The 10,234-nt window shown below is 35.1% G+C and overlaps 1 protein-coding gene across 1 annotated transcript; it reads left to right on the forward strand.

The window, feature by feature from the left end:
• The first annotated feature begins 6,224 nt into the window (after nucleotides 1-6,224).
• On the forward strand, nucleotides 6,225-9,746 carry LOC125841121 (zinc transporter 4, chloroplastic-like). The gene is made up of 4 exons (XM_049520136.1): nucleotides 6,225-6,538; nucleotides 6,630-6,687; nucleotides 7,572-8,266; nucleotides 9,105-9,746. Exons 1-4 carry the CDS (start codon nucleotides 6,524-6,526, stop codon nucleotides 9,558-9,560), a joined length of 1,224 nt encoding a protein of 407 aa, XP_049376093.1. The 5' UTR covers nucleotides 6,225-6,523; the 3' UTR covers nucleotides 9,561-9,746.
• Nucleotides 9,747-10,234: the final 488 nt, after the last annotated feature.

Consider the following 10,234-nt stretch of genomic DNA (forward strand, 5'->3'; position numbering starts at 1 on the left):
GAAAAAATATCGGAAAATAGAAGACAAAGTTGCTGAGGAGAATGGCCAAGAAGCTGGAAAATACACTAGGAGGGAGCACCTTCGCGCGCGGAACTGAAACCTGCATGTAGAAAACGAATTCTACTTAATAGTGGAGTGCGTGTAAGGAGAGGATCCTTCTATGCACAAATTGCTGCGAGGGAACAGGTCCGCGGATGCCAGAATTTTTGTCACGTGTTTTATTTTAAACTATAAATAGCCTAGCTGTGTTAATTTATCATTATCCAGTTTTTAAAAAAATGAGAGAAGTGCGATTTGGGCGATTTTGTTGACACTATCTATGGCTTTTCTTCTACTCATTCATTTTGGTAAACCCTTTTATGATCCATAAATATTATTTGATGATGTTTTGTTCTATGAGTAGCAAAATTTCCTTATTCTAGGATTGTAGCTACGATTAATGGTGTAATAATATTTGTTTCTAGTATGAGATGGTTTTCTTGTAATTTATGCTTACATTCCTGTTTAACTATTTTAATGACTAATCAACATTAAAATAAACTCATTGTTCACTCTTGAATTCGGAAGATGAATAGATGGATATACAAAAGAATGTGAGAAGCGTATTCATTCTAGGGTAAAGCTTAGAGTGTTTCGTATATAGTATAGTCTTATACATATATGCCACGCTTGATTAATATGCAAGATGGTAGCTTAATGCTCCGCTATTGGTTCATGCCTATCTCCACTCAACGATATAGTTAGGTTGTCAATGGTGGTAGGCGATTAGAGGTCGAGAGATCATGATCGTAAAATTAACCTTGTAAATCCATAATGAGGTTAACCTGTCGAATGCTAAGATGAATTAATATTATGCTTGAAATCGGTATATGCTACAACCATGGAATATTTTCCCAAATTGTGAAATTCCCTTGTTTGAAACTGTTTAATTGTAGTAATTAATTTTGGAGATTGTTCAACTTAGTAGTTATAAACAAATTCATGAAATTTTTTGTCGCATAAGTAAATTTATTTTAGACACGATAAAGTTATTATTTATTGATTTGAAGTTCTTTGGGTTCGATAATCCGGCTCGAAAGAGTCATTGTACTACTTGAATGATCACGTGCACTTGTGTGTTCTTTTGGACACAACAATTGGTCATTTGTCATGTAAATGCTCCAAGTTATCTACTAATTCATGGATCATGGATTCAGGGGCCTCAAACCACATGACCTTTGACAAAACATTATTGACCAACATTAGACCATTACCTTACTCTTTTCTAGTTACCCTACCAAATGGCTACAAAGTAAAGGTGATAGAAATTGGTGATGCATATTTGAATTCTTCATTAACTTTGTACAAAAATCTGTTTGTGCCTAGTTTTAAATTCAATTTGATTTCAGTTCATTGCTTAGTTTCTCATGATAAAAGAGTCATTAGTTTCAGCTCTTCCTCTTTTTTAATGCAAAGCCCTTCAATGAAAAGCCCTTTGGAGATTGGTAGAGCACAAAATGGACTCTATTTCTTGTGTTCAAAATGTCACACTCCTTGCCCTAACTCCACTGTCTCAATTATTGGATCACACAACAAATTTTCATTTGTTCATTCTAGTTTACCTTCTGTTTCTATTCATCCTAGTTTACTTTCTAAATATGCAATTTCAAATTCTAATTCATGTAATTCCTTGTGTGATTTTGTTGTTTTGCCCTGTAATGAAAGAAGTGATATTGTGACTCTTAGTTTCAACTTTACTTCTGCTATTACATCTTCTGGTGTGAATTTCACCTTTGTTAATCCTCTTATGTCATGCATGTCTCATGAAAACAATATTGATCACTTATGGCATAACAGACTAGGGCATGTGCCCTTTGTGAAAATAAAGAAATTTCCTCTATTCCTATATCTTTCTCACCAAAGCAACCTTTTGTATGCACTGTTTGTCCCATGGTCAGACAAACAAGATCACTATTTTCAACAAAGACCACCACCTCCAGTACCAAATGTTTTGACCTCCTCCATCTAAATCTGTGGGGACCTTACCATGTACCTACTCACAATGCCTATAAATACTTTTTGACGATTGTTGATGACTTTAATAGGTCTACATGGACTCAACTTCTTAGTTGCAAAAGCAACACCCTCTAGACCATAAAATCATTTGTGTCTCTTATGGAAAACCAGCTCACAATCACTATTAAGTCCATTAGAACTGACAATGGGTCAGAATTCATCAACTATGAGACAAATACTTACCTTCAAGAAAAAGGAATAGTACACCAAAGATCCTGCCTATACACATCACAAACAAAATGGTGTGGTAGAGAGAAAACACAAACACCTTCTTAAAGTTGTTAGGGCACTACTATACCAATCAAAGCTACCTATTAGGTATTGGGGAGAGTGCATTCTTACAGCAACCTACCTGATAAACACCCAACTTATTTCTCCATAACAAAACTCCTTTTGAAGTGTTGTATAATAAACAACATGCCTACTCTCACCTTAAGGCTTTTGGGTGCCTTTGCTTCCCTACTCTCAACAGTTATAAAGACAAGTTTGAATCAAGAACCGCACCTCATCTTTGTAGGATATTTTTTCAACACAAAGGGGTACAAGGTTTTAGACTTGAGCACTAAGAAAATACATGTTTCCAGAGATGTGTCATTTTATGAAATTATTTTTCCTTTTACTCTTTCTAAAGTTGATTCTAATTTTTCTACAATACTGAAAAAATTGACTACAAATCAGAATATATTGCACTCCATTAACAGTACTCCTAACAAAGATCATATGATGGAAGATGACACCACTGTTACTGTCACTAATGTTGATCAACCTCCTAGCCCTACACATGTGCCCTCAACACCGCAAAATAATAACCTACCATCATCAAGTGAACCAGATATAATGAATTGGTCCTCACCAAACACCATTACTCACCAACACCAACATCAAAACCTCAGGAGATCCAAGAGGTCACATACTATTCCAACCTACCTAAAGGAATATAACTACTATTTACCCTCATTAAATCCCAAAACTCAAGTCTTTCATCTCATTATGCATGTAATAACAATCATATGTCCCTTACCGGTTTTAACCAGGATAAGCAACAAATTGTTAAGAGCATTTCACATGACATTGAACCATGTTCATATAAGGAGGCAGTAATAGATCCTGCTTGGCAAGCAGTAATGCCACTAGAGTTTGAAGCATTGTATTCTAACAATACTTGGGAGCTTGTTAAGTTGCCTGTAGGGAAGAAAACAATAGGTTGTAAATGGGTGTACAAGATCAAACACAAAGTTGATGGCACAATGGAGAGATACAAGGCCAGACTTGTTGTGAAGGGATACACTCAACAGGCTGGGATTGACGAAACTTTTTCTCTAGTAGTAAAGATGACTACTGTCAGGACACTGATTAGTATAGCTGTGAAAAATAACTGGGACATGCCAATTGGATGTTAACAATGCTTTCCTCCATGGAGACTTATGTGAAGAAGTTTACATGGACACACCTCAAGGACTTTTGGTAGAAGACGCAGGTTTGTGTTGTAAACTCAAAAAATCCAATATGGACTCAAATAGGAAAGTAAACATTGGTATGATAAGTTAGCTCAAATGTTCTTCTCAAGAGGCTATTCCCATTCAGACAGTGACTATTCTTTGTTTTATAGAAAGGCCGATGCTTTTCTAGTATTTGTTGTTGTCTATGTTGATGATATTATATTGACTGGAACTGATGTTGATGAAATCAACTCCTTGAAAAGTTTCCTTCATGATCAATTCAAAATAAAGGACTTAGGAAAACTTCATTATTTTCTGTGATTAGAGATACTTTACAAGGACATTGGGATCCTGATTTCACAGAGAAAGTTCACTGCAGACTTGTTGACAAAATTTGATTGCTCATCATACAAACCAGCCATGTCACCTCTTGAATCCACAATTAATCTCAAAGCCAATGAAGGAGCTCTACTAAAAGACCCTACATTCTACAAAAAAAAATGGTGGGAAAGTTAAACTTCTTGACCAATATTAGATTGGACATAACTTTCAGTGTACAGCACCTCAGTTAGTTCCTTCAATTCCCTAGGGAACCACATCTTAAAGCTGCTTACCATGTCCTGAGGTACCTCATGAATGACCCTTGTTTGGGGATTTTCTTGTCTAATAGTAGTGACTACACTATCACTACCTATTGTGACTCAGATTGGACTGCATGCCCTGATTCTAGAAGATTGGTGAATGGTTATATTGTATTGATGGGGGACAACTCCATTTGTTGGAAATCCAAGAAACAAGCAACCATCTCTTTTTCCTCGGCAGAAGCAGAGTACAGAGCTGTTAAGAAAGTGGTGGGAGAATTGGTCTGGCCGAAAAGACTACTAACTGAGTTACATTCACCATGTCAGTTTCTGTGTTCTGTGATAGTCAAGCAATTGTTCACATAGCAAAGAATCTTGTGTTTCATGAAAGGACGAAACACATAGATGTGAATTGCCACTTCGTTAGAGAAAAGTTACAGGAAGGCCCTTATTGTGCTCCACCATATCCCAACTGATGAACAGTGGGTTGATGTTTTGACCAAACCCCTGCCAAGCTCTAAACATTCCATTCTGCAGCCTAAGTTAGCTGTGAGCTACTCACCTCCAACTTGAGGGGGGTGTTGAGATACATATCACTTAGCTCCTAAGTTAATGAGTAAGTCGGCTTAACTGGCAGATTAGTTAGAAGTTAGTTATTTTTTGTTATGATTAGTTAGTTTTACTTTACAGTAATTTCTTGTGATTAGAGAACAACACACTTGTATAAATTGTAAAGTTACAGTTGAGATAATACAATTTTCGTTTTCCCCAATTATTCCTGATCGATCTCAGGGATCTGCTCTCCTCCTTCTTCTTCTTTTTCTTCTTCCTCTTCTTCTTCTCGAAGCTTCATCAATGAAGAACTGAAATTCTCCACAGCTTCTCCTCAATTTGACATGTACCATGTAAAAATAGTGTGTTCTTAGTTATTGTTATTAATACTTTATTGAAACACGTCATGGATTTCACTTAGACAAACAATTAAGATAATTAAGAACAATTTGATCGTGTAGAATAACATTCCTTATACCCTTCATGTATGTTCAGGCCAAAGGATAGACCCTTGCAAATATAATTATCAAATTAAGTAGTATACCTTCGTGGGTCCAAGCAACATGATATCAAAATCAACATTTGTTTATCAATCAAGCAACCTCTAATCTCCTCTCAAACAACCTCTAATTGCCTTAATCTATACACATTATCGATAAGTGTAGCTGACTACGTTGGAGTTATTTCATATTTCTTAACAAATTCAAAGTCACTTCGATCAAATCCTAAAATCAATTATAGAATTTGATTACTCATTCTCTCACTACTCCAAATATGTAATTAGATTCTTAATTAGAGTCCCATTATTTTTTGTAATCCCCTTTTATCAATATATTAATTGCATATAGAATCCCTAATTTTTCCTTTTGAAACTCATGTTTCTATTATTAGAAGAAAAATCTAATCAAGTTTGAGTATATTTAACAACATATGATAATAAATTAATACCTTGAATCTTAAGGTTAAGTGAGTTAATTTGAAATACATAATCAACAAGTCTCTAATTCTCGCACTTGAACAACTCATAGTTCAGGCAATGAGACACGTGCTCAACATCATCTTTTTTCATCCCTTTCCATTAAAATAGTTCCCAAAGGTCCGTATACATACTTGTAATATCAGTATGTACGAATATCTCGAGCTATGATCATAATCAAGTATCAAGCCATTTTAATCATTAAAACCTCAATCACAAAGGTGAACATTAAGCCAAAGTACCCCATCTAAAATTCAACGCTTTTCAAAATCCACCTCACTTCATCGAAATCAGGATTAGTCAACCTAGTCTGTATCAGGTCACGAACGTAAAAAGTCAACTAGCTAGACAATTAATATTATAAACATATTAACATGCCTGAAATACCAATTGGAACGCAAATACTTGAAATAAGAGAAAACAAGATTTATGAGTTTTAATAAAAAAAAAAAAAAAAGGGGGTGCATTGTTGAAAAAGTAAAAAAGAAAATAATATATATATATATATATATATATATATATATATANATATATATATATATATATATAATAAAATGTTTTTGATGAATTGAGTAATAGCATCAGGCAGAGATGTCGACAGAGTGATGCTCATTCTCTTGTTTTAGAAGCGACTGTTCTCAAATCTCTCTCTTCTTCTTTACAAATAATGTCGACATCCAAATCTCTATCTCTGTTTCTTCCATTTCTCCTAGTCTACTATTTCCCCTTTCCCTTTCTTCCAATTATAATAAAAGGGGTTTTCAAGAATCATTACAATATTCGTGTTAGATTAATATTTTGACAAAAACCCTTCTTCCATCTGTTATATATATATATATATATATATACATACAAAGATTTCTGTTCTTGTAAACTTATTAATTGAAAAAGGGGAGAAAGAATTTCATTCCCTCAACCCCATGTCATTCATTGAGGTTCGTTCTTTATAGTGCCCCCACAACCCCACTTCTTTTTATATATTCTTGAAAGCTGTGAGTTTTATTCTTATACTTTTCTTATTTTCAGGATCTCATGTCTTCCTTTTTTATGGACCATATTAGACAAAAGACTGGGTCTTTATCAGGTAAACTAATTGTTATGGGGATTGTGGAAAGGGAAAATTAATTCTTGGTTTTGCTTCCTTTGGTTTGTAACTGATGGAGATTTGTATTGCAATTCCCAAGATTAATTTTTTTTCTCCTTTATGTCTTGAGTAATTCTCATTTGTTTGAGGTTCTAATTGGCTACTCATTAGTTATTTGTATTCAGTTTGGAAGTTCATTACTGTTTTGATGTTAAATTTAGTTTATCTGTTTATTAGTAGTTCAATTTTTGAGTCTTATGATGAAACTGGACATTCTTTGCTTTAAGTAGATGTTATTTTTGAAGTTCAGAACAGTTCAATTCTGCTATGTTATCCGGACACTTCAAAAATGTTGCTGCACCCGTGTCGCATCCCTCCAAAATTGCACTGTTTTTGGAGGATTCTGACCAACAAATCAATTTTGTACTGTTCTTGCTTTTATGAAATGTTGGGGGTATTGACTTCTAAATTTGAATTGGTATTAAAGGTCTGTTTTTTTTTTTTTGGTTGTATATGATTCTTGTCTTCATTTCGTCTGTTTTGGCTGTTGAATCTTACTCATGTAGTAAAGCTGGGAAAGGGAAAGAAAGAAAAAAGGCTGTGTTGGTTGTACTTTGTCAAAAAATGGAGGTGTTTCTTGCCAATTCTACGCAACCAGCTCTTTTCACTTGTTATCTATTTTCGCGTATTATATCGGATACAGATTCTGTTACCTTCAATATTCTAATGAATTTTATGTTTCATATCAAAATATTTTTGAAATGTACAGATACTCTTAATTATGTAGGAATTGGAAAGAAGATAGTTCTTCATTGGTTCAATACTTTAATTATGTAGAAATTGAAATGATTTCAACATTCTTACTATTCTTTTTGTCAAAACAGATACGATTATGCTGAAACTTTCTGAATCTATTTCCAATACTGCTTGTGGCAGTGCTGTTGATGAGATGGAAGGATGCCGAGATAACTCTGCTGCTCTCACCCTTAAAATAGTGGCTATCTCTGCCATCCTAATAGCTGGTGTTTGTGGAGTTGGCATCCCATTAGTTGGCAAGAAGCACCGATTCCTTCGAACTGACTCTAATCTATTTTTTACTGCTAAAGCCTTCGCTGCTGGTGTCATCCTCGCCACAGGTTTTGTACACATGTTACCAGGTGCCACTTCATCGTTAACTAATCCTTGTCTTCCGAAATCTCCTTGGTCGAAATTCCCTTTTGCTGGTTTTATCGCTATGATGGCTGCATTGGCTACCTTGGTGGTTGACTTTGTTGGGACTCAGTATTATGAAAAGAAACAAGAGAAACAAAACCAAAAAGATCAGACTGATTCAGCCGACTTGGTGTCGGAATCAGCTATTGTACCAGTTGAGCCAAAGCCAAGGAATGAGAAATTGTTTGGTGAAGAAGAAGGTGGTGCAATACACATTGTGGGGATGCATGCGCATGCCGCTCATCACAGACATAGCCATTCCCATGAACATGGGGACGTGAGGGAGCATTCCCATGGTCATTCGCACTCCCATAGCTTCGGTGGTGGGGATGAGGAAGGTGGAGTGAGGCATGTTGTTGTTTCTCAGGTAATTTTACTTAAACTATTTCACACGTCATTGGACGCGTTTCTCTGTACTTCTTGGCTTAAGTTTGTTGTGGTTGGAATTTGGTGAATGCTGTCCAGATGGTTTTCGATTATCTCATCAGTTTTGTAGGCTTTTTAAAGAAATCAATTCCATTTCCTAAATGCCAGCATTTATGACGAGAATGTCTGGACTTTATTGTATATCATTCATGCCACGAAAGAAACTTGATGTAAATTTTCTTGAATGATTTGTATTTTGAATGGTTTACCAAATTTACAACAACTTGAAGTTTTTGGTGGAATTGACAAAGAGAATTCAATAGACAACTCCAACTTAATTTGGGATGAAGACATATGTAGTTGATTGATTGCAGCTTTCTATAAGCTTCTGTTTCCGTGAGCTTTGATAAAGGCATAGACAATTTGTATTCTGCTAGTTAATTTCTAACTGTTTGGTGCTTAAGATTTTCGCCCAACCTCTGAGATACTGCATATATTGTCATGTGAAATCTAACTTCATATGGAATAGTACCTAAACTTTGTTAAATGCTTCCCTTGGTCAATCAGGTGGCCTTGATTACATATTTTTTGGTGTGGTGCATCGAGTTGTTCACAGAATTCTTTACGTAATCACAGATTTATCTTTGTGTATTTCTCATAATAGCTGATGTCTTGGGCTGCTTGCTTCCTTATGTATTTTATAACAGGTTGTTACTTTTGTTTAATCGGCAAATGAGCAAAAGTTTGATTTGCCCCGTCTTTGTTAAGATGCATAATGTTTGTATGTCTATCAGTTTGATTGTGTATAAGTTCATTCAAACAAATTCTTTCCCTTGCAGGTCTTGGAGCTTGGGATAGTATCACATTCTATCATAATAGGCGTGTCATTGGGTGTCTCAGAAAGTCCATGTACAATAAGACCCTTGCTCGTAGCATTGTCATTCCACCAGTTCTTCGAAGGTTTTGCATTAGGAGGTTGCATCTCACAGGCGCAGTTCAGTTCCATGCGTTCCACTGTAATGGCAACGTTTTTCGCCATAACAACCCCGTTGGGAATTGCTATAGGGATCGGAGCTGCTTCATCTTACGATCGTCATAGCCCAAGAGCTTTGGTTGTGGAAGGAATCCTTAACTCGATATCTGCTGGAATTCTAGTGTACATGGCTTTAGTAGACCTAATAGCTGCAGATTTCTTGAGTAAGAGAATGAGCTGCAATACAAGGCTTCAAGTAGTTTCTTACTTTGCACTATTTTTAGGGGCTGGACTAATGTCCCTTCTTGCAATATGGGCATGAATGATATTGCATTTAATACATTTTTGTTTTTTGTATCTTATTATTATCCATAAAATCAGCCAAGCAAACAATTATTTACAAAAAAAATCTTGTCATTTTACTTCTCCTTGAAGGGTGTTTATGTAACAAGTATGACAACCTTGTAGAGAAGGGTTTGAAGATGGAGTTGCAAACAGAAAAGAGAAATGTTGCATTTTGGTCTTGTAATAAAATAATTTGATGTTCTTTTCTTAGTTTTATGGCAGTTTTCCTTGTTGTGGGATGTGATTATGAATAGGATCTTTATAGGAAACTAGATGGGAATAAATACTCTCCTTTGATGATAGTTCATTTACTTTTATATTTATTTGATGCATATAACCTCTTTTTGTTTTTTCATGATGTCATCTCATATGGAGAGCAGAGTTATGTGATGTTTATAACTTCTTCAATCTTGATATAAGAAGTAAATAGTGCATCACTTAATATAATAGACTTTCTTTTCATTAGAATCACACTTATAACGAATATAACTGCAAAACTTAAAGATGCTAGATTGACATCATTCTTATAGTATCACATGGAGTCATTTTCACAATACTCACATTATTGTCATTCATGAATAAGGTCTATTAGTGAATTCATTGCCCCTTAAGCAATATACTAATTTGATTAGATATTTAATACTTAAACTG

This window comes from Solanum stenotomum, chromosome 10 (genome assembly GCF_019186545.1).
Source record: "Solanum stenotomum isolate F172 chromosome 10, ASM1918654v1, whole genome shotgun sequence".
In the NCBI taxonomy this organism is placed as follows: Eukaryota; Viridiplantae; Streptophyta; class Magnoliopsida; order Solanales; family Solanaceae; genus Solanum; species Solanum stenotomum.

Coding starts and splice junctions, on each gene's coding strand:
- LOC125841121 (XM_049520136.1), top strand. Junction 6,688..7,571: donor AAAGACTGGGTCTTTATCAG/GTAAACTAATTG, acceptor TTGTCAAAACAG/ATACGATTATGCTGAAACTT. Junction 8,267..9,104: donor GGCATGTTGTTGTTTCTCAG/GTAATTTTACTT, acceptor TTTCCCTTGCAG/GTCTTGGAGCTTGGGATAGT.